The sequence below is a fragment of the Suricata suricatta genome, chromosome 9 (genome assembly GCF_006229205.1).
Source record: "Suricata suricatta isolate VVHF042 chromosome 9, meerkat_22Aug2017_6uvM2_HiC, whole genome shotgun sequence".
In the NCBI taxonomy this organism is placed as follows: Eukaryota; Metazoa; Chordata; class Mammalia; order Carnivora; family Herpestidae; genus Suricata; species Suricata suricatta.
Window position 1 is genome coordinate 72536201 of NC_043708.1, and position 24900 is coordinate 72561100.

Genomic DNA, 24900 nt, shown 5'->3' on the forward strand with positions numbered 1-24900 from the left:
GTGGAGAAGGACAGATACCATATGTTTGCACTCATAGGTCTAACAGGAGAACAGGAGAAACCTAATGGAGGACCAGGGGGAGGGGAAGAGGGAAACAGATTTGGGAAGAGAGAGGGATGCAAAACTTGAGAGACTATTGAATACTGAAAATGAACTGAGGGTTGAAGGGGAAGGGGGAGGGGGGAAAGGTGGTGGTGATGGAGGAGGGCACTTGTGGGGATGAGCACTGGGTGTTGTATGGAAACCAATTTGACAATAAACTATTTAAAAAAAAAGAAAGTAATGGTGCATCTCATGTCAAACATTTTTATTATCTAAGAAGTAATTTATTATGGGGGTTTCTGGGTGGTTAAGTTGGTTAAGCATCTGACTCTTGATTTCATCTTGGATCATGATCACAGTTCCTGAGTTCAAGCCCTGTGTTGGGCTCTGTGCTAACAGCATGGAGCCTGCTTGGAATTCTCTGTCACTCACTCTCTGCCCTTCCTCCACTCATACAGGCTCCCTCTCGCTCTGTCTCTCAAAAATAAATAAATATGAAAAAAAGTAATTTATTAAGTTTAGGAGAGGGAACTCTGGAAGGAATAATACTGTGTTAGCTTAGAATATGTGTGTGTATGTGCATGCACATATGTGTTTGTGAGAGCACCTATGAATGTGTGCACATTCATGTAGTTTTCATCTCCAATATGATAATCACTTAAGATGAAACATACTTAAGTCTGTGTGATGCACATTAATTGCCTCCATTGCTCCTGGGGTTGAAGTCTCTAGAGATAGGCTTCAAATTCTGGAAAGGATAAGTAATGGGGAGTGGAAAGATTTGTGGCTTATTTTATTCTCTGAGTAAAACCTGAAAGGGGTCTTTGTAAAGCAAGGAACCAAAAAGTATTCTACCAAGGAGCTGACATCTCTGACTTCTGGGCTGCACTGGGATAAGTAGGTCTGGGCACACCGAACAATAATTGCTTTCCTGTGTCTCAATGTCCATTTTGTTTTATATATTGATAGGAAAATGAAGCAAAATTTTCATGATAATTTTCCTTTGCAAACACCATTCCTATTATATAAACCGTATTAGGCATGGGATTAAAGAAATGTTTTTGTCAAATTATTATTTTATCTTTGCAATTCATCTTCAAAAGAACTATTGTTTTTGGGGAGGAGGTTTTTCTAAGTTTCTAGTTTCTTTTTCTTTTTATTTTTTACATGGAAATACTTAATTTTTAATCTTTTTTTTAAGTGTTTCAAGTTTTTACTTAAATTCTAGTTAGTTAAACATATAGTATAATATTGGCTTCAGGAGTAGAATTTAGGGATTCATCACTTACATATAACACCCAGGGCTCATCACAAGTGCCCTCTTTAGTACCTATCACCCATTTATCCCATCTCCCATCCACCTCCCTCCATCCATCAACCCTCAGTTTGTTCTCTATAGTTGAGTCTCTTATAGTTTGCCTTTCTCTCTTTTTTCTTTTCTCTATGTTCATCTGTTGAAAGGACTCTATTCTTAGCCTAAAGGAAAAAGGGTCAATTTTTCTTTAAGATTTTGGCAACAATTTCAATAACTCTCTTGTTTACTGTTCTCTTTCACGCTGGTGACAACATAGCAGATCAACACCCATTGTGTGTGGCTTACAGAAGAGCAAAACTTTGTAAGTGGAAGCTAATTTATTTAATGAAATATAACGCTCAGATTCAAAAGAGTCAAAAGGAAATAGGGGACTGGGGAACACAGTGGGTTCAGAGAGAGACCCAAAGGCAAGAAAAGGAACACTCGTCTTCAGCATGTTGACTTGTGGGGACAGAAGGAGCCTGACAGTAGGACTGTTGTGTTGAGTATGGCTCTCTCCTGTGAGGCATCTCAGGTGAGAGGACAATCAGAAGAGATCTAAAGAGTAGTATTGTGGCAAATGGAATGTGAGGTCTCTCTTTTCTGTCTTCTCAGATCCTTGAGCAGCATTTCATTACCTGTACTGATTTTAAAGACCAGGAGGTTAGGTTTTTACCATTGCACATTGAATCCATTCCTGGAGTCTTTTTGCTTATACATTACCCTAGGTCAGGCTCTTGAGGCTTTTTCTTTGGTTTACTGAAATAGCTTTATAATAATTTACTGCTAACTTCATTACTGTCGAGTTGTCTTGTAAATGTAGCTTCCATAAAACCTTTGATCCTTGTATTCTTCTACTAGTCTCGCTCCAATTGTTTTACATTGACTAGCAAATGAAGCCTGAGTTAGACTGGCAGCAAGTGAGTCCTCTTCCATGTGGCCCTTCTGTGAAAATTGTGTCTCACCATTCCTTAACAAGTACTCTAATTTTTACTCTTTTGGGCTTTTCTCTAAACACATCTTGTAGCCAAATCTTTTCACATTATTTTTATATGTGATTAATGTTCTGCCTCTGTCACTATCTTTTTGTTAAGGTCTATCTCCCTCTCAAAGCCTTTCCTTACTTTTTCCAACTGAGTATAATCATGTCTCATGACAAGAAAATATTTTGTTCTGATTTGTCATATGCTATTGTTACAGCATCGGTGGCGGCACCATGATATAGGCGGAGGGATGATAACATCACTCCATATTCTGTATGGGGGTCTCTATGAATTTCCCACAAATAAACATTCAGTCTATATAAAAACAATTTCCTTTCTATGCTCCAAGATAAATCTCTGTAGATCTCTTCCAATCAGATTTAAGCTCCTAAATTCCTTTTATATAGAAATTCTAGAGTTACAAATGTATTGTTCGAAGTTGCTTTGAACAAAAGATATTTGACATAAGTTCCAAAAGAGCAGGGACTCTGCATTTTTATTCATCACTTTTTTGCTATCTCCTAGAACAGTGCCTGGCAATAATTGTACAAAATAAATTGAATAACTGAGGGAGGAAAGGAGATGAAAAGGAAAGAACAACTCACCCTTCCAAAGGGAAGATAGTAATATCACAAACTTGAGCTGAGGAAAATAAACATATACCTCTTCACCAGGAAGAAGAAAGAAGAAAAATAGTGTAAATATTTATGTGGTTCTTATGGTCTCTGTCACTTCCACAGGTCACACTAATGAGGAATGTGGAGACTACTAATATCTCTGGCTCTGTGAGTGAATTCATCCTCTTGGGCTTCCCATGCCACAGGGAGATCCAGATCCTCCTCTTTGTCATCTTCTCCCTCATCTACCTTCTGACTCTCATGGGGAACACATCCATCATCTGTGCCGTGTGGTCAAGCCGGAAACTCCACACACCCATGTACATCCTCCTGGCCAACTTCTCTTTCCTGGAGATCTGCTATGTCAGTTCTGATGTACCCAAAATGTTGGCCAACATCGTCTCCCAGACCAAGAGCATCTCCTATGCTGGCTGCCTGCTCCAGTTCTACTTCTTCTTCTCCATGTGTGCCACTGAGGGCTTATTTCTGTCAGTGATGTCTTTTGATCGATTTCTTGCCATTTGCAGACCTTTGCACTATCCCACCATAATGACCCACCGCCTATGCACTCAGTTAGTGGTCCTCTGTTGGGTAGGGGGCTTTCTCTGGTTACTGACTCCTTTGACTCTAATATCTCAAGTGCCTTTCTGTGGTCCAAACACCATTGACCATTTTCTCTGTGATCTTGCACCTTTGTTGGCCTTGTCCTGTGCTCCAGTATCTGAAATTACTCTAATCTGTGGCATCATTAGCTCTCTCATCATTTTTCTCACTTTCCTGTACATCCTTAGCACTTACTTCTGTGTCCTGAGTGTGGTGTTACAGGTGCCCCCAGGCTCAGGAAGGCATAAGGCTTTCTCTACTTGTGCCTCCCACCTGGCTGTGGTGTGTCTGTTCTATGGTTCAGTCATGGTGATGTACATTAGCCCAGGTTCTGGGGACTATCCTGGGATGCAGAAATTTGTGACCTTGTTCTATGCTTTGGCAACCCCATTCTTCAATCCCTTGATTTACAACTTCCGGAACAAAGATATGAAAGAGGCACTAAAGAGAATTCTGAATGTGTTATTATGGGAAATCTCTAAAGGATTCAAAAGTTGAATTTAGTATACTGTGCCAGAGTCCAGTTCCAGCAGGTCCAGAGGTCCCTCTGAAGGATGGGTGGTGTCAGCACGAGAAAGATGAGAGAGCCTCACATTTCTTTCTGATCACCGGGCAGGAAACTCTGCTCTGTCTGATTCTCTAGCTTTATTTATAGTGAAAGGTACAAGTAGCATAAAGAGCAACATATATTTAGTAAATGATCTCTCATAGATAATTTTTACAATTTTCCAGAACATGGATTCTGCAGAAGTTACACTTCTAGTAGTAATACTGTCATAAAAAACCTAGCTACAGGCACTCATGCTATCATATGGGAAGGGCAGGTATTTTTTAAGTGTACATTTTTTCCATAGAATGCATAAGACCAAGATATACAAAACCTCAGGTATAGTCCTAAGAAAGTGACCTTTAACCATGAGGCAAACAGCATTGTTTAGTATTAGTTTTTTATGAGTAAAGGTCATTTGGCTGTTTATAGCTCTAAGAGAAAGTCCCCAGAAAAACAGGATCCCCAGGAGATATAATGTCTGCTCTCACAGTCCCAAAGACAAATGATACATTTTATCGCAGTAGTGACTTTTGCAAGGAGGTCCAGGCCTAGAAAGTAGTGAGTTATCAGTTAATTGCTCAGCTAGGAGGAAAATTATATGTTGTTTGCTTTAGTTGCTTCAGGGTGTATCTAGTTTACTCATCTTTTCCCTGACCAGGTGCAATCATGTCTCAGGGACAGGGCAGGGGGACAGGCTGTGCCTGACACTAATCAGCAAACCACTCTGAGGTTTGGTGCCCAGGCAGAAATGAAAGTTATAAGAGGGTAGATATTTGTCACTTCCAGGTGGCAAGAGACCCTACAAACTTGCCGTACCCTCACCAGGAATTTTCACTCAACCTGTGAGTTCAGACAGCTCCCAACAATACTGCATGTTTAGGAGAATGGAAGTTAACAAAAATGAGATTATGTTTTTTTCCCTTCATTTTATTTTATTTTCATATATTGGGAGGATGGGTTTTAAAAATTCACTGGACTCATGAATTAAGTCTCAGGAAGTTATTGTTCTTATGTTGCAGGTATGTCTGTACCTTAGATACATTTATTTTGAAATACAACTTGGTAAGATTTTCATGTATTCCTCTATAATTGAGTTTCTAGGGTTTTTTTTTTTGGTTTTAATTAAATATTATCTGATGTCTTTCAACATTTTCAAATTCTACTTTCCTCAAAGCTGGTTTTTCTTTTCTAGAGCATAGCAAATGTTGAATGTATTGCAAACACACATGACTAACCAATAATTACACATAGTTAACCAGTTTTTTTTTAAAAAACCCTCAGCAACAGGGACAATTTTAAACTTTCTTAAGAAGAGGTTTTATATATTTTTGAGAGAGCACAAGCAGGGGAGGGGAAGGAAGAGAGGGTGACAGAGAATCTGAAGCAGGACCTGCACTGACAGCAGTGAGCCCAGTGTAGGGCTTGCACTCATGAACCACAAGATATGACCTGAGCTGAAGTCAGATGCTCAACCAACTGAGCCACTCAGGTACCCCTCAGGGACACTTTTAAAGCACTACTTTTGTATATTCTATAATTCTAAGTATAGTTTTGGGCACCAACAGGGTTCTCATTAAGGTTATATTGACTCGATTGACTCTCACATTTTGCCAGTGGTTTCATGTTAGGAGGTAGGTCTAATGGATATATTTTTTTCCCCCATGAAAGTCCACTCCTAATTTAAATGTCTGATCCTAAGTTCAATAACCTCCTTTTAAATTAGCCCTAGCTATACTATTTGTCAGTGGCTCCACTGATTTATAACCTGAACCTAAAATCTTAACCATTATAATCTTTTACCTTCTCATTTCCAATATTAATGTCATTAAATTCTGTGGCATCTTCCCTATGGTCCCTGGTTTTCCTCATTCATTTTTGTCTAGGTCTTAGAACTACACACCTGTAAAGGCATAACTTAAACCTCTTTTCCCTCAGTCCCCTAGCTTATCACCTTTCTAATTACATAGATTTTGGAGACAAATCTCAAATTCTTCTGTTTTGTTTTGTTTGTTGGTTTTATGTCATTACAAACTTGTTCAAGCAGAAAGAATATACAACACCAAGAGTGAACCCTAACGTAAATTATGGACTCTAGGTGATGATTATGTGTCAATATAGATTCACCAGTTGTAACAAATGTACCACTCTGGTGGGGGATGTTGATAATGGCGGAGGTTATGCATATGTGTAGTTAGGTGGCATATGGGAAATCAAATAACTCTAAAAAATAAAATTTCAAATAAATATATATAAATAAATATACATACATACACCTATAGAGTTACATTTATATACTCTTTTGCATCTGATCCATGACATCGAATTTACAGATCCTCATTTTTCTATTTGTTGTTCGGTTACAAGATGGCACTGAACATACAGATATGTCCTCATTTCCAGGCTGGAGGAGCTTGAAACAGCAGCTTCTAGTTCTGGGAAAGCAAAAGCCCTCTCAGAAACCTCCAGTCTGTGTCTGATTGGCCAGAATTATGTCACATGACCAAACTAGCTGCAAGGAAGCTAAAAAAGCAAAAGCAAATGTTTTTAGCTAGACTCATTACTACTCTAAACAAAGTCAGGCTTCTTTCAGTAAGGAAAAGGGCGATGTACTTTGGCTGGGTGTCAACAGTGCCTGCCACAAGAGGGGTCTGGAGAGGTTCTCTAATCACTTTAGGCTTAATGAAGCTCAACAACTGATAACATTGACCTTTGACTAGTATGAAAACTCTAAGGAAGAAAAGCATACAAACTTCCCAGAAGCTGCATTTATAAATCTGACTGGAGGCCAATAAAACAGAACTGTTGACTCACCACTTGACATCACTATTTGTTGATTATAATAAGTGATATTTTTGTAAACAGTTGGTACAACCAAATTTGAATAATAATGAGCCTTTCTAATGATAATCATAATAATATCAAGCAAATAGCTTTTGAACATAAAAGGGTACTTTTGAGTTCAATGGTGAGGAAAACAGTTGAAAAGACTAAAGAGAAGAACTGTTTTGAGACTTCTGTGAATGAAGTCTCTCAAACAGACACTCTAATTTAACCATCTTTTCTCAAGGAATTTGCAAATAATTGTTTTCAGTCTGTTGATTAGAAGGAGATTAAATCACAGAGGCCACAGAGATTATCAGCTTACCAAGAGGAAATGAATCATGAATCACCCACCAGTCTTCATCTTGGAGCTCTGTGAGATGTATCCCTAGAAATGGAATGGAATAGGATAGGATAGAAATGCATTACTTGTGATAAGGGTGGTATTGTTTTAAGGAATTTCTGTTTCAGTTGCATATGTATGTGTGTGCTGGGCACAACGTAAAATGAATTTATTACTGTGGGTTGTGGTCAAAAAAGTTTGAAGAACCATTTTCTTAGCAGTTTCAGAACTCCTAAAAACAAGCCATTAGCATAGGTCACCAAAAAGAAATCCTGGTTTTAAAACAGCACAAGAATTCACAAGAAAAGAGCCCAAGAAAATGAAGGTCAAATATGGAGTAATGAGCCTCCAGACCTGTGGAATGCATAGAAAACAGCAGGGATAGTAATAATAGATGACTGTTTATGAAAAGGGTGGCAAATCTTTATCCTGTTACAATGATCTTAATGCATGGTGAGTTGGAGAACATATGACATTTGAGAACAAGGAACAGAAACCAAGTGGTACCAAAAAAGAGAATACTACCAATGTGAAAGAAGTTCAGAAAAGTCTGAAGACTGATTTGGAGCAGCTATGAGAGGTGCCAACCTAGAGAGAAAGGATCAGCAGTTAGACAAGATTATGCTAGCAAAAGTCGTATGTCATTAGTTGTGTCCAGATTCTTTAGTTTGTATGTAATTCAACTTGTCCTCAAACTAGAACCTTAGTAAGTAGGTGTCCCAGTACTCCTGTTTGACTCACTTTTCCTGATTAGTGTAGTACAGTCTTATTAGTTTTACAATCGGAGCTTACAGTTGTTTTACCGATAACTTACTCAGTTTTAGGCACCAGTCATGCTCTCCTTAAAAAACTTTTCTTGTCCACTATCGCTCACCATCATATTCTTTTCTAAATTCATAGCATTTTTGAGGTTTGTTGGGCATTTACTCATAATTGGACTGCCTTTTAGGAATATGTTGCAGTATCATTTGTGTTACTTTTTACTTTCCTGTCAGTTACACTGTAAGTTTCCTGAAAGCAGAGAATATATGTTATACTATCTTTGCACTGTTCTGAATGGCTTCTTTAGTAGTAGGAACTCAAATAATTGTTTTTTCATTTACAATTTCACTTAACAAATATTTATTGAGTTGCAACCATATGGTAGGCATTTCTCTGGGCACTGAGGTTATAGTAATAATATCTAGCTCTCGTGAATTTCATATTCTAGATGAGGAGACAGATATAAAGATATAGAGAAATAAATATATAGAATACAATATGTATATTTTTAATTAATTAATTTCAGTTTGTTCTCTATAGTTAAGAGTCTTTTATGGTTTCCATTCCTCTCTCTTTTTTGCCTTCCCTTATGTTCATGTTTTATTTCATAAATTCCACATATGGGTGAAATCATATGGTATTTGTCTTTCTCTGACTGATTTATTTTGCTTACCACAATACACTCTAGTTCTACCCATATCATTGCAAATGGCAAGATTTCATCCTTTTTGATGGCTAAGAAATATCTATATATCTATACCTACATCATCTATATCTATACCTACCTCACATTTTTATCCATTCATCAGCCCATAGACATTTTGGGCTCTTTCCATAATTTGTCTGTTGTTGATAATGTTGCTATAAACACTGGGGAACATGTGCCCCCTTTGAATCTGTATTTTTCTATCCTTTGGGTAAATACTTAGTAGTGCAATTGCTGGGTCATAGGGTGATTATATTTTTAACTTTTTGAGGAAGCTCCACACTGTTTCCAGAGTGGCTGCAAGAACTGGTCACATTTCAAGTGGTCCATAGCCACATGTGGGTCATAGTTATTGTGTTGGATAGTGCAAGTATAGTTAGGGAAGTCTGAGGACTAAATATAAGCTTAAAACTTTTGAGGTTTATCAAATAACTGAATTTTCTTTATTTTTCAGAATATAGTTTCTTTGCCTAGAGGGAACAAGTATATCCTATTTCACAGGTTTTTCTTAATTTTAACCCAGATCTGGTGGCAGAAGAACCTCCTGAGTACAAGTGGTGGGCTCACACATCCATGAACTGCCTCCTGGGAGCGGGTCTTTTATGAAGAATCCTATCTTCAGCTGCATTGTCCTAATGTGTTCTAGACCAATAGTTAGAAGCCCTTTCAGAAGCTGGATGAAATTCCCCTCTCAGACATTGCTTTTTAGATGAGACTATGCGGTGGGTGTGAGGGCCAGTCAGTTATAGAGCAATTTTTAAGTATAATCCAATTCACATAGTCATTTAAATCCCAGAATATATATTTCTATATGTAAATGCACAGAAAAAGGTCTGGAAGCACACCCAGCAAACTGAACACATTGCTACAGAGACAGGTGTGTGTGTGTGGAAGTAATGGAGACATGAGAGTTTTCATTATTTTGTACTATTTGGTCTTTTGTAATAAAATTTATTCATTGTAAAATCTATTACTTGTGTAATGAAGAAGAAAATAGAGAAAGAATATTATTATCTTGTGTAGTTAAGCCCTGGTTATTGAAAGATATATGAATATAACATTTAGATGAAAACAAAAAATATTTAATTTTAAATATTTTATTTAAAATAATTATCACTTTATTAAGATCCTATGAAAATCCAGATATGAACATCTCAGTTATTTGATTAATTGTGACCCATTTACCGCCCAGGCAAAAGATTTTTGGCTTATGGGGAAAGAGTAAGTAAAGAATCTTCCTTATTCAGTACTCTTTACCAGTTCTAAAAAAGGTGAGTAGGCAGCATTAAATCTCACTGCAGCTAATGGAGTCTTTCCTACATGGTGGATGATTTTTCCCCCTTTAGTTGAACTTCTGTTTCCCAGGACTGCAGATAATACAGCCATAACTTAAAAGTATCAGACTGTATTCTAACAGCACTCATCATGAGATAGACAAGCCCTCAACTACCCATAGGGAAATATACTCCCCCTTTCTCATCCTGCTTCTACTTCACTGCTATTATACAGCTGGGTCATTTAGTTAAGTCCTACCCTGTGTAACTTCTAGAGGCAACACAGCCCAGGGATATCTTGGGGAGTCCAAATAAATGGATTGTGATAGTTACTATTTTTCTTTTATTTTGGCTCCCTAGTATCTCAACCCTTTTTTGGGTGGGAGAATCTACTAGCTTGGAGCTTATCTCTGCATAACAGGACTTTTTTATTGCCAGGTATTAGTTCTCTCAGGCTTTCTTGGAGTTACAGCACAGGGATGTACTTTTTGTACCAACATGCAGAAACAGCTGCACCAGATTGTGATTCAGGGGCTAGTGATGCAAGATTCAGAAGTAGGGTGGGGGACAGCAATGTTGAAATATTAGCATTAAAAACAGCAATGAAGAAGGTAGCCTAATTATTGCAGAAAAGACAATGGCAATGGTTGACACCTTGGCTTCTGGTAGCCTGTGGCCATAGGTGTGGCTCTAGTGATGGAGATTTTTCATCAGACCAATCTGCAGGAGAGTTTGTATGCTGGTCTTTGCATCTGAGCCTCACCTCTGATTCTTCAGCTTTCACTGATTCTGTGAGATTCCTGATATCCCATCAATAAATCTTCCCACTGTTATGCTTAATCATCCAGAGTCAGCTTCTGTTGTATGTCAGTAAGAGCCCTGTTACAATTACATAAGAGTGGAGTTACCTCAGGTGCAGTCCCAATATACTGTCAGTTGTCTTGAATTTTCCTGTGTCGGTCTAGGAAGCTTCATCACTCAACATATTCTATTACAGAAAATATCCCCAAAGCCAAAATAACTTGAAAGATGACTTTAAGATACCTATTTTTGCATGAAAAGCCAAATTGAGGTCTGGTCTGGGTTGGATATTGTCAGTCAAACCATTAGCCTTTTGTTTTTCAACATTAGGAGACAGCTTCACAAACTGAGACCAGAAAAAGGAAATTTTGTGCCATAGTTTAAAATATGAACATTTCCGAGGATAGGAAGATGATTAGGTCAAGTCAAAAGTTTTATATTAAGTGCCAATTGCCTGAAAGTATCTTATACTTTGGCTGACAGAATTTATTCCCTGGTTTCTTATGCCTATTTTCTGTAACAGTATATGTTTCTCAACTAAAAGCTTAGAATGTGCTGAAACCCAGATTTGCATAAGGAATACTTAATGATTTGGCATATGTGAATGTATCTTTTCTGTGTATCCTCTTCAAAGCTGGACTAAGAATTTTCTATAAGAAGCAACCATATAGTTTCCTGTTTCCATTTTCTACATATCCTGGACACTTTACCAATGCTTAGTAAGAAAGCAAACACAAATGGAAAAACAGATTTCATTGACAGATACTAGGTTCTTGATCTTATAAATAAAACAACTGAATTTTTGTTAGTGCAGTGAATAGATGCTCCATTTCATTATAGAAAAAACCTGTAATTGGAAAGGAAAAAATAGTGATACATTTGAAACACAAAAAAGTAGTATTAGGATAAAAGCCAAGATACAAGTTGGAAGCATGAGTGTTAGTTTTGTATTTCTCAACTTGATTACATTGGTTTTAGGGCTTCAAAAAATGACCCAAACAGAATGATACATTGATAAATGAAAACTGTACAGAACTTTCCACAGTAGACCTTTAAAGTTGTAGATATTTGCTTTTGAGATTGGATAAAGATTCTTTGTGTATAACAAGTCACATTTTTTCATGAGAGTAAGGAATCAAGCACTCAGGCCCAGAAGACAGTTTTCCCCCAATGTAAGAAATTCTGTGTTTCTGAGAGAATTATAGGAAATTTTATATCATTTCTCTTTATTTTTAGAAATTTCTTTTGATGGTGCTCCCAGGACTTTCTTGAGTGCGTCTTTCATATCTTTGTTCCGAAGGCTGTAAATCAGAGGATTAAAGAATGGGGTTACCATGCAGTAAAATAGGGTCACAAATTTCTGTGTCCCAGGATGGCTCCTGGAGCCTGGACTCACATACATCACCATGACTGAGCCATAGAACAGGGAAACCACCAAGAAATGTGAGGCACATGTAGAAAAAGCTTTGTTCCTACCTGAGCCAGCTGGGACCCGAAGTACAGCCCGCAAAACTAAGGTATAGGACCCAAGAATGTAGAGGAAGGTGATAAAGATGATAAGAGAACTTACAGTAGCACAAGTTAGAGTAGTTTTGGGGACTGGAACACAGGACAGAGCCAGTAATGGTCCCAGGTCACAGAAAAAATGGTCAATGATGTTAGGGCCACAGAAGGGCACCCGGGACATAAGGACTGCAGGCATCAGTATGGATAGAAAGCCACTTAGCCAGCAGAAAACCACTAATCGGGCACATAGATGGTAAGTCATGATGGTGGGGTAATGTAGAGGTCGACAGATAGCAAGGAACCGATCAAAGGACATCGCAGACAGAAAGTAGCCTTCAGCAGCACACATAGAAAAGAAAAAGTAGAACTGGAGCAGACAGCCAGCATAAGAGATGCTCTTGGTCTGGGAGACGATGTTGGCCAACATTTTGGGTACATCAGAACTGACATAGCAGATCTCCAGGAAAGAGAAGTTGGCCAGGAGGATGTACATGGGTGTGTGGAGTTTCCGGCTTGACCACACGGCACAGATGATGGATGTGTTCCCCATGAGAGTCAGAAGGTAGATGAGGGAGAAGATGACAAAGAGGAGGATCTGGATCTCTCTGCGGCATGGGAAGCCCAGGAGGATGAACTCACGCACAGACCCAGAGATATTTTTGGCTTCTGAGATCCTCATTCTCCTAATCTATGAAAGGAATGAGCAATAAAGATCATTATACAAGTCATTTCCCTTCTTTAGAAGTTATTTTTATTTCTTATGACTTTTCTATATTCTTTAATGCACTTTTATACACAAACTCTATATGGTTTTTAAGTCAGTATCTCATTTCTCAGGATCTGGCTTTGCCCAATGAGATCAGGGTTTTGAGAGAAACTGGTATGCTCCCATAGTCCCCACTCTCAATCTCCATTTTCAGAGCATAAGTTTCACTGGCTCAATGTAACGCAGAGTCCAAATTGTTTTCTCTGCACTTAAATTAATTCTTTTTTGATTTTCATTCTATAATATATTCATATTTTTGTTGAAAAGAAAATTTCTTGTTGAAAAGAAAATTTTGTATACTATTTTGGAAAATTTTAAGAAAAATCAGTTTAAATATAACCTGAAATCGAACTAGGTGAGTACCAAAAGAGCATCTTACTTATATTGTTGTCAGTAACATGGTATTGTCAGGAGATCTGTCCTGAATAGCTCTGTTGACTAAAGCAGCATGCTGAAGACAATGCCACAAATTCCATTTTAGCAAGCATCTATTAGCTTATTTTTTAAAAAAGTTTTTATTTTAATCCCAGGTAGTTAACATACCTATTAGCTTCTTATACCTGCATTTAACTTCTACTTACTGAGCAACAGCTAATTTGATACCAAAAGGACCCTAGTTGGCTTCACTCCCTTATTAGGAGATTCTGATTCTCTAATAGGAAAATCACCAGATGGAGGAACACCTGTCTCTCAGCTCAGATGCTTCATCATCTTTTTGCTGCATGGTGATAAATTGTTCTGTATAAAAAGACAATGAAAAAGAAACATAAGGATATATTTAACTCTAAAACTGTAAGAGAAATATGCCAGCGTAGAACGTTAGTGGCAGAAGGGACTTCAGAGATTATCAAGCTCAATTCTTCATATCACAGAAACTGAAACCAGGAGATTAGATTAATCCATGGGCATGTTCGCTTTTGGTGGAAGAAACAGGTCTAAAACTTAGGTGTTTGAACATTCAGTTTCCCATAAATATCTCGTAAAGGGATATTCTCTTTTCCCATAAATCTTATTATCACAGACCCTATTTTTCCCAGATGGCTGTAAAAATATATTGTGCAAGTATTCTAGCTTTCCCTCCTTTGACCCAGATTGCCATTTGTAATAAGGAAGGACTTTAGTAAGGTTACTAACCACAATGGAAACCACTGCCTTATATCCTTCATTACTCTTTGACTTGCCCTGTGTTCTAATTCTTGGAACCTTTTATGTTATGAACACACTTTTGGACACTTTCTTTAAAACACATTTGACTTCTAAAATAGTAAGTATGACGACAACCACTCTCATGTATTAAATATGTATCGTGGCAGCCACTTCATGTTCGTTATCTCATTAGATTCTCCTCTTTCAAAAATCTCTAGTTCTAGAGACTTAGACAGACAGACAAGCACTTCCACATTTCTAAATGTAGCACTGAATTTTCTTTCACTCTGAGTATGTTGATTCTAAAACCCAACCTATTTTTTCGACATGACCATCAGCTGTGTATATATTAGCTGTATTTACATATTGTTTTTGATTCAGTTTGTTCATGTGTAACTTGGTTATATCAAATTTACACTTGTTGTATGGAAGATTAACCTCAGGAAAGCTGTGTTTGGAACTGAGGTCATACACCATGGGAAAAGACTGTATATTCTTTCTATATAGTTTACGTGAGGTTTGTCAGCTAGGATAGTGAGGCAAGTATCTTCCAGGACAGCAGTTTCCATTACATGCCAAGGGGAGCCACATATGAGAAGATTACTGTGTTCCCTCAGAGAGACAACATGGCATACAAACAGACTAGTGAGCTGAAATTGGGAAAACGATAAGCCATAAATCCAAGATTGTGGGCTCATTGAAGGCGGCTTTGGGCTGGAAACTCCGACTGTAAGGAATGATATGATGCTTTAGCCCAGAACTAGATAATCTAAATTTTCTATAATTTAACTAAAGTATATAGTGCCCCCACACTCCTTACTGTGGCCATGGTTATACGGTGACAAAGGTGGGTAAGATGTGAACAGGGCAAAGAAATATGGTAAGAATGAGAGTGGAAGGAAGGTGTGTTTTGGAGTGGTTTTATTTGAATGAGAAATACTCCTTATACTCTTGGTTAGAGTCCGTATAAATTCACCTCAAAATCAAGGAAAGGATAAGGAGGCCCTGAGAAGAAGCCTTCCGTGTTTTGAGGGTGGCTCTTAGATGAATGGTTATTAAAGTTTGAGGGAAGAGGAAAAGAAAATCTCTGGACAGAGAAAGAAGAAGCAGATTTTCTTTCAAATTCCAAGTAATAAAACGTGGAAGTGCTGTGAGTGCTCTTCCTTCCTTTCCCAATTCAGGAGCAGTCTTCCTAGTCTAGGAGAACCCTCTGTCCCTGCCTCACTGTTCTAAGTCCTCTCCCTGCCACTGTGGGTCCTACCGGGGACTACATGTTGATTTTCCCTTTCACTACAAATAGAGGAGTTCCTACATATTTTTTAAAATGTTTATTTATTTTATAGAGCGACGGAGTGAGAGTGGGGAGGTACAGAGAGAGGGAGGGAGACACAGAATCTGAGATAGGCTCCAGGCTCTGAGCTGTCAGCACAGAGACCGACACAGGGCTTGAACTCACGAACTGTGAGATTATGACCTGAGCTGAAGTTGGACCCTTAATCCACTGACCCACCCAGGCCCCCAAGGAGTTCTTAAATCTTAATAATACTTAATGAAAATCATTACCCATTACTTACAAATATTTTATCTCCTCTGAAGTGATATGAGGCCCAATGCCTTCCATCATCTTTTATCTGTAAGATAATGTGATGCAGAAGTGTCAGCTCAGGTTTTCCTGATGAGATTTTTAAACAAATATATTCTGGATAGACATTTGAGGTATCCTCCAAGGAAGAATGAAGGTTTTATTAAAAAATTATATATTACTTTATATACTTTCTCTAAAATACAAGATTTTATAGATTAAAAGTACAAAAGAAAATTCACAGCCCTTTTTTTCTATAGCAATGTTACAGCTTTTTTCTGTAGCAATATTTTCAGTAGAATTTGAGGGGCTCCTACTTGTCCCCTCTTTGAGGGCCTAGGTGTGCAGGATTTTTGTTTCCAGGTGGCTCTCTCTCACAGGTTGAGTCTCACAAAGGATGCTCTTTGTTACACAAAAAGGAATAGAGTGTCAGGAAACTCTCCATTCGTTTCATTATGCATCCCTTTCTGGCCACATATTGTCCCTGGAGGCCGCCCCTCAGGAGCAGCAGGGACAATCACAGTGCATCAATCAACCCCCAAGTGTTTTACTTCCAGTGATGAGCTCAAAGGTGAAAGGGCCTCCCTGTATCCATTGGTGAGATTGTCACCTAATAATAGCCCCTCTGCTCTGCTGCTCACACCTGATACCTCCGGTTCTGGATTTTAAAAGCCAGCCTCATATTGGATGTTATCAGTTGCTTCAAAGCTCCTGGAATTCCCTTTCCCTCATATTTGCTTTTTCAAATGACATTTAAGTTCACTTTAATAAATTGAAAATGAACCATGGACTGAAGGGGGAGGAGGAGGGGGGAGGGTGATGGTCATGGTGGGGGGCACTTGTGGGGAGAAGCACTGGGTATTATATGGAAACCAATTTGACAATAAACTATTAAAAACAAATCCCCAAGTCCTGAGTATCTCCCCCAACCATCCACTAAGAGAAACCTCCCTGCCCATCTTCATCACTCAGTGTAGTGCTGTTTGAGTTGGTTTCTACTTCCCCTGCAGCTCCCCAGAAGCTGGAACTAACACCTGTTGGAACCGGCAAGTGGCTTTCAAACCTTGAGAATATGGAAACCTGGAGTTTGTTTAACATTTAGAGCCTCTCTCACAGCTTGCTTCAACCCCAAGGATTCTATGTTTCTTAATATTTTAAAATTATCTTCCTCCTGTCCCAATGTATATAAATACTCTTTGTAGCTTTATATCATGCTTGGATAACACCTTTTAGTACCTGCTATGTGCTGATTATTATGTCAACAGATTTCACATGACTCATCTAATATATAATACTCATAAAATTCTTTTGAAGATAGTCTTACCAGTTAAAATGATTTAGAAGCCTATAGAGAATAAGAGTTTATATTTGGCTGGAATTCAACTTGGTTTATTTTCTTTCCACAAATAGGATGCTTGTAGTGAAAAAAATATATTTAATCTGCCTATAGCTTCAAACTGTCTATTCTTTCTTGGTCATTGTTATGCTTTTTAGCCACTCTAGGAAACTTTTATTAACATTATTTTTACTATTTTCTGCTTCTTTTCTTTTAAAAATATTTTTACTTCAACACTAACTTGATCAGGTTGTTCAGAAGCTGTTGCCTATGGTTTTACTTGCTGCTTATCTTGGTACAAAAAAATTCATTGAGAAGTGAATGCCCATTGTGAACAAAGATTTATTCAAAACAACCATTTGACATAGAAAGCTTTTAGGGTAATGAGGTACTTTGGCAAAAGTTTCAGCAAGGAACCCTGTACAAGGGGAAAACTTTATATCCTTTTCATTCTTTGCTGCTTAAACAGATACATAGTAGTCTTACACTGGCAGTGAGGTACACTTGACTTCTTGGCATGGTTCAGAGGAAGGTGGGAGTCAGACCAGGTTCAGATGTCACCTTCTTCTCCTAGACACTTGGTAACCCGTGTTAGGCTCCTTCTCTCTTCTCCAAGCTTTAGTCATTTTAGCACAGGTATGAAGTGGCAGGAACCGGCCAGAATGTCTCTAATCCAAGCTGAGAAAGCAAGAGTGGAAACAATCTGCTCACGGTTCAGTGTCCAACAGTTCCTGCAGAAAGTAACTTGGGACAAATATTTCTTAGTAGCATGAACTTCTGGCCTAACTTCCTCTTTCTTCTCCTGGTGCTAATTAAGTATAGTCTAATTTTTCCATTTTGGAAGTACCACTGATGTATCTGGAAGTTTTCAAGCCACTAATGCTTTCATATTGCACTTGGAGACTCCTTTTTAACTTCCTCCCTCAATGACTTGCTTTTGAAAAGTGAGTCTGTCACTTTGATGATGGATGTCTAAATTCTTTGGTAAAAATCTTTATTTTTAATTTATTTTTATTATTTATGTTTGTGCATATGCAATAGGTATTTATTAAAGAACTAATGAGATGAAGGAAAAAAGAAGAGAGAAATGTTTTATTGACATAAGAGGCCAGACTGAACCACAATCAGTTCATTACACCAGTATACTGATCTGAGAATTTTTTTCTTTTTATTTCCTCCAAGATTTTATTTAAATCCCAGTTTAATATATAGTGTAGTATTGGTTTCAAGAGTAGAATTTAGTGATTCATTCCCTAAGTACAACACACGGTGCTCATCACAACTGTTCTCTTTAATGGTCATCACCTATTTAGCCCACATCCCCACTGACTTCCCCTCCAGCACTCTTCAGCTTGTTCTTCAAGAGACTCTTATGGTTTGCCTCCTTCTCTGTTTATATCTTATTATATTTCTCCTTCCTTTCCCCTATGTTCATCTGTTTTGTTTCTTAAATTCCACATATGAGTGAAATCATATGGTATTTCTCTTTCTCTGACTGACTTATTTTGTTTAGCATAATAACTCTAGTTCTATCCACATCATTGCTAATGGCTAGATTTCATTGTTTTGGTGGCTGAATAATATTCCAGCGTATATACATTCCACCTCTTCATTATACATTCATCAGTTGATGGACATTTGCTTTATTTCCATAACTTGGCTACTGTTGATAGCATTTAAACCCATTTAAACCACATCTTCTTGATCCATTCATCCGTTGATGGACATTTAGGCTTTTTCCATGTTTTGGCTATTGTTGACATTGCTGCTATGAACATTGGGGTACATGTGCTCCTATGCATCAGCATTTCTCTATCTCTTGGGTAAATCTCTAGCAGTGCTATTGCTGGGTCATAAGGGAGTTCTATGGATAGTTTTTTGAGGAACCTCCACACTGTTTTCCAGAGCGGCTGCACCAGTTTACATTCCCACCAACAGTGTAGGAGGGTGCCCATCTCTCCACACCCTCGCCAACATCTATAGTCTCTTGATTTGTTCATTTTAGCCACTCTGACTGGCGTGAGGTGGTATCTCAGTGTGGTTTGATTTGTGTTTCCCTGATGATGAGTGATGTTGAGCATCGTTTTATGTGTCTGTAGGCCATCTGGATATCCTCTTTGGTGTCTCTCGGTTTCTCTTGTTATGCCTGTAATTAATACATTTTTTTATTCACTGACATTTGGGATTTTCACTATGTGTGCTTTGGCTTGTTTCTTGAGGTAGCCCTGAAACGGAAAACAGACAAACACAAAGGGAATACAAGCACGCAAACGCCCTGACAGATCAGGTAAACAAGCAAACCAAATGGGAACGGAAAAAAAAAAAAAAAAGGAACGGGAAAGAAAAGAGAGAACAGGGAAGGAGAACAAAAAGAACCCGGGGAGACAGAGACAGCCAAAAATAAAGGACAGTCTGAGAGCATAAAACCTATGGAGGGGAGAGATAAGAATGAAATAAGGGAAAAAATATCTGGATGATAAGCGTTGATCTAATCACAGCAGTGTTAAATGTTGGTCTTACCAGTCTCCAGGGGGAAAGGGTAAAAAGGAGGAAATAGGAAAATAGAAGAGAGAATAACAAGGCATAAAATTGTAAAAATTAAAAAATAAAAATAATAAAAGAAAAAAATTGAAAAAAGTAAAAATAGTAAGAAAAGAAGAATCCAGCTCTCCAGTGCGGATGGGCGTGGATGGATGTAGCTAGTTCGGGTCTCAGGGGCTGGTCTCTGAGGCCCTGCCTTAGTGGATGCAGGGAGAAGAATGGCAGCGCTGCAAGCCCCTCTCAGACCAGGTGTTGCCAGTCACTCTTTTGAGTCTAACCTCCCGTGCCATGGGCAGGTTAAATTGTTTCGGTTTTCCGCCAGGTTTCTAAATCCTAATCCACACACTTTAATTCTTCAGCCACCATTAAAATGATCTTCGGTGGCTTTCTGGCTGGGACTGAGTAGGGGAATTGGGGAGCCAGCCCGCCCCTGCTCCACCTGAAGTCGGTGGGCTGCTGAGCCCTCGGGAGAACAAGCCTGCTGAGGGGGATGGATTTCTCTCCCCGCGCCCAGCGGCTACACATGGAAAGTTTGTCTCTCCGCCACAGCTGAGGTCTCCCCTCTTCAGAGATCACGCTATGAGCGTTTCAGCCTCTCCCTCTCTTCTCCTGGGCTCTGCACCACCCTGCGTAGCTGTCCCACGCAGCGTTCTGCACAGCCGGTTTGTGTGCAGCCCTCCAAGGTTCTGTGCCACCCTGCACAGCTGCCCCACGCGTGCGGCCCTGCACGGTGCTATGCTGCCTCTGGACACATGGCTGTCTGTGGGCTCCGTGCCAAGTTTCTGGGCACTCTCCTTCCCTGGCTCCGCTTTGAGCCGGCCTTCCCTCTCCCAAAGTCTGAGGTCCCAGTTCGTGCTCACTCAGGCATCCAGGAGGCTGTTGTCAATAAGGGGTCTGTGCATGCACCTCCATTCTTGGAGATCAGAATATTGTTGCTTTTCATTCTTCTCCGTTTGATGGTTGCGGGCATGGGGAGGTAACAATGTTCCCTACTTCTCTGCTATCTTGCTCCCTCCCCTCTGACTAGTTTTTAAGACCTTTATCTCTGCAGCAAGGATTTCTCTGGTGTTTTCTATGCTTTTTTTTCAAGCCCAGCTAGTATTCTTATGACTGTTGTTCTAAACTCTTGTTCAGATACATTAGGTATATCTGTTATGAGCAAATCTCTGGTTGTGGTTTCCCTGTGATCTTTCTTTGGGGGAGAATTCCTCCATCTTGTCATATTGTCTAGATTTCTATGTGTTATGAAAGCTTGTTCTGTTTCCTGGTCTGAGAGTAATGCTATGAAGAAGGGGTTATACACTGTCCGGAGCCTGGTGCTTCAGGAAGCGATTCTGGTATATGCTGTTGCTCTCTGTTATTTAGCTGCTTTTTCCACCAGGTCAGACCTCTGCAGAGTTCCCCTTTGCTTGTAGTGGAGAGTGTTTGGATCTTCAACTATTATATTTCATTCGTTTGTTAAAATAAGCTCGATTTAAAACAACAAAAAGGGCCTGAAGCAAAATAAGAGAAAAAGAAAGGGAACAAAAATTCCCAAATAGAGAAGACTATAAGCCTGATTCCAAAGAAAAACAGAGCAAAACAAACAAATAAAAAGAAGACTGACCTCAAAAGTGGGGAAAGGAAATAAAAAGGCAAATAAACAAAAACTATTAGCTTGATTTAAAAAAAACAAAAAGCCTGCTCCTATTTCCATCAAAACTGAGGAACTGCAGCTGATACTTGGAGCACGCTATGATCAGCTGACTTGGTGCCTGTGGGGGTTGGGGGCACGGAGGCTCTGCTCCTCCTCTGAGGGGAAGGCCTGCTGTGCTGGCTCACAACCAGACCTGTCCTTTTGTATCTGCCCCTTTAGGATGCAGGAGAGCAGAGATTGGTGTAAGCAGCTCCCCCTCCACTGGGGGTGCTGTGTTGCTAACGGAAGTCCGATTAAGCTGGTGGGCAGGACAAGATGGCTCCCCGCTCTCTGGTACCAGGTAAGGAAGCTGGCACCTACAGCTGTTCAGGTAGACTACACAGACAGGCACACAGTCTTCCCTCCTCTGTCCCAGGCTTCTGTCAGATCCCTCCCCTCAACCTTTTTGTGCCATAGTTCTCCTGTGTTTTATCTCTGGTGCATGACTGGTATTCAAAACTGCAAATCTTAAAGGACCAGGCAACGTGCAGACCTGCTTCTCTCCTCCAGAAGAGAGCCCTGGAGTGCTATGCCTGGCACTATTCTGTCCTAGAAAAGTAGTCGCAGAGAAGTGTGGGTGCCTAGAACTTGTGGTGATGCACAATGAAACGCTGTGACCACTGTACTTGCCCCCTACACGTGCCTCTGTCCCTTGCTGTTAATTGGCTGCTTAAAGACACCAGCTGGGTGCTTTTGTCCTTGGAGAGGCAATATACTCTCTTCCGAATGCATTCCAGGGAGAAGAACATTCTCTACCAGTGTGGCCCAGGGGATCCCCTACACTACACTGTTGGCTGTCTGTTCAGGGTCTCTCCTCTTTCTCCCCAGGTGCACTGCTGCTGGCCCTACTTGTTAAGACTCAGAATTTCAGCTCAACTATTTGCAAAACTTTGTGATAGTCTGTTCCTCATCAGTGGTTTCGGGGGAGTGCTTTTCTTACAGGAACCCAATGCATTGCCCTCTCTTGCCATCTCTCTTTCCATAAAGAGAGCCCCCACCCCTCTGCAGCACTGTGGCCTTTCTCTCCCCCAGTCTCCCTCTCTGCCTCAAGTATCTGCCACTTTCTCTCCCTTAACTTATGCAGATCTTAATCGTCAGATCAATTTCTCAGGTGTTCACAATTATTTGATGTTGATCTAGCCATGTTTGAGGAATGAGACTAGCTCAGGGTCCCTCTACTACTCCACTATTTTAACTCTTCTCTATTCTTTTTTTCTTAAGTTTTTATTTAAATTCGAGTTGATTAACATACAGTGTAATATTAGTTTCAGGTGTAGACTAATTTCCATACAACTTCCAGTGCCCATCATGACAAATGCGCTCCTTGATACCCACTACCTCCCATCAGCCTCAGTTTGTTCTCCATAGTATAGAGTCTGTTTTCTAGTTTAGCTCTCTTTTTTCCTTCATGTTCATCTGTTTTATTTTTTTAAATTAATCTTTTTATCTGGAGATAATTGTAGACTCACAGGTGTAATAAGTAACACAGATCCATGTACTCTTTACCCAGTTTTCACTTTCACTTTAGCAACATCTTGCAAAACTATAGTGCTATGTCATAGACAAGATATTGACATTAACAAGAGGAAGATAAAAAACATTTCTATCACTATAAGGATCCCTGGTGGTTTCCTTGTATGGCCACGCTCACTTTCCTTTGGCTTCATCTCCTCCTTAACCCCTGGGCAACCACTAAGCTGTTCTCCATTTCTAGAATTTTGTCATTTCAAGAATATTATATAAATGGAATAATACAGCACATAATTTTTGGTACAATCCTTTAAAAATATTTTTTGATTAGCAGTATTTGTGTTGTATCCCATTAGTGTGTAACTCTCCAAATCAGATCTTTCCCTTCTTAATTTCACAAGTACTTCAGAAACCAGTCTTCTCTGATATGTCACTTATCCAAAAGAGACTGCCGTTCTGAAAAAAAATTGAAATTTTCTAGATGTTTTAATTTTAGATAAATTCTTCAAATGTAAATTGGAAATTATATGTTTTTTAACTCACTCTTCTATTATTACTTTCACTCTTTCTGTTTTTTTTAATGTTTATTCATTTTTGAGAGACAGAGCATGAACAGAGGGGTACGAGGAGTGGGAGGCTGGTTTGGCAGAGAGAGAGAGAGAGGGAGACACAGAATCCAAAGCAGGCTCCAGGTTCTGAGCTGTCAGCATAGAACTTGATGCAGGGCTCCAACTCATGAACTGTGAGGTCATGACAGGTGCCATGGCAACTGAGGTTCTGTGATATTGCCAGTGAGCTCCATTGCCCTCACTTGTTCTTATTTAATGTATCAGTATGTAGCTGAGCTCATACAGTAAAGCTTTAATGCCAGTTTGGATATCCCAGGATAAAGCTAATCAGAAGCCAAACAGGACATTTTGCTGCTGAAGAGACAACATCCTTTGTGCCTGGAAGTCATTGCTTCAGTTAGGAGTACCCAAGGGACAACAGGTCCTGATTAGCTGTTTGGATTCAAGCTCTGGAAAGAAATCAGCTCTAGGCCTGAAGGGCATTTGTCAGGAAGTGGTGCACCTGGGGTAGGTCTGATCTTCTCAGGCCCTCTTTTCGTTAGACGAGATGTTGTCGAAGGTATGGCTGCTAAACCCCAGTGGCTATTGGACAGGCTCTACTTCAGGCAGTATGGATCAGGATGTTTAGGTTCCTATCTTTGTATAGCCTTCCAGAGGCCATCTGTAAAGACTCTGAAGGTTGCTATGTTCCCTGCAAAATTTGGGTGAAAGAGAAGTGGCCAAATATACACATTTGGTCATTTCATAATTGAATTAGTTTTTTTCTTTTTCTTTTTTAAATTTGAGTATAGTTGACACATTATTCCATTAGTTTTAGATATACAATGTAGTGATTTGACAAATTTATATGTGATGCTCTGCTTGCCAGAAATGTAGCTAACATCTGTCACCATGCGACACTATTACAATACTGTTGACTATATTTCTTATGCTGTGCCTTTTATTCCTATGACTTTTTCATTCCATAACTGGAAGCCTGTATCTCCCACTCTCCTTCACTGATTTTGCTCATCTCCCAACCCCACTCTGGCAACCATTAGCTTGTTTACTGTATTTATAGGTCTGATTTGGGTTTTTGCCTTTTTGTTTATTTTAGATTCCACATATAACTGAAATCATATGGCACTTATCTTTTTCATTCTGACTTATTTTAGCTAGAATATTACCCTCTAGGTCCATGCATGTTGTCAGAAATGGCATGATATCATTCTTTTTATGGCTGCATAATACTCCACATCTTTCTTTTCCATTTGTCTATAATTGGACACATTAGTTGCTTCTATATCTTGTATATAATATTTACAATAACATATTATTGTAAACAGTGCTGCAATAAACATAGGGGTGCAAATACCTTTCTGAATTAGCATTTCACTTTCTTTGGATAAACACCCAGTAGTGGAATTACTGAATCATATGGTATTTCTATTATTACTTTTCTGAGGAAACTACATTTTATTTTTCACAGTGCCCGTCCTAACAATGTATGAGTGTTCCTTTTTCTCTACATTCTC

The 24900-nt window shown here is 39.2% G+C and overlaps 3 protein-coding genes and 1 long non-coding RNA gene across 4 annotated transcripts in view; 2 read left to right on the plus strand and 2 right to left on the minus strand.

The window, feature by feature from the left end:
• Positions 1–1663: 1663 nt before the first annotated feature.
• LOC115301487 lies at positions 1664–2982 on the minus strand. The gene is made up of 2 exons (XR_003913133.1): positions 2925–2982; positions 1664–1974 (listed from the first exon to the last, which is right to left on the minus strand). It is a non-coding gene; the product is annotated as an uncharacterized LOC115301487 (long non-coding RNA).
• An 86-nt stretch (positions 2983–3068) lies between these two features.
• LOC115302253 (olfactory receptor 11G2-like) lies at positions 3069–4037 on the plus strand. Its single transcript, XM_029952208.1, has one exon. It carries the CDS (start codon positions 3069–3071, stop codon positions 4035–4037), a length of 969 nt encoding a protein of 322 aa, XP_029808068.1.
• A 7974-nt stretch (positions 4038–12011) lies between these two features.
• On the minus strand, positions 12012–16326 carry LOC115301486 (olfactory receptor 11H6-like). Its single transcript, XM_029951397.1, has 4 exons — positions 16113–16326; positions 15788–15844; positions 13649–13805; positions 12012–12989 (listed from the first exon to the last, which is right to left on the minus strand). Exon 4 carries the CDS (start codon positions 12978–12980, stop codon positions 12012–12014), a length of 969 nt encoding a protein of 322 aa, XP_029807257.1. The 5' UTR covers positions 12981–12989; positions 13649–13805; positions 15788–15844; positions 16113–16326.
• A 7453-nt stretch (positions 16327–23779) lies between these two features.
• LOC115302071 (olfactory receptor 4M1) overlaps positions 23780–24900 on the plus strand; it is a 153304-nt gene continuing 152183 nt past the window's right edge. Inside the window, exon 1 of the mRNA XM_029952069.1 lies at positions 23780–23893. The gene's annotated coding sequence lies outside the window, so the exon portion shown is untranslated. The remainder of the gene's footprint in view (positions 23894–24900) is intronic.

Excerpts from the sequence above, each read along its gene's own strand:
- LOC115301486 (XM_029951397.1), bottom strand. The coding sequence starts at position 12,980 with ATGAGGATCTCAGAAGCCAAAAATATCTCTGGGTCTGTGCGTGAGTTC.
- LOC115302253 (XM_029952208.1), top strand. The coding sequence starts at position 3,069 with ATGAGGAATGTGGAGACTACTAATATCTCTGGCTCTGTGAGTGAATTC.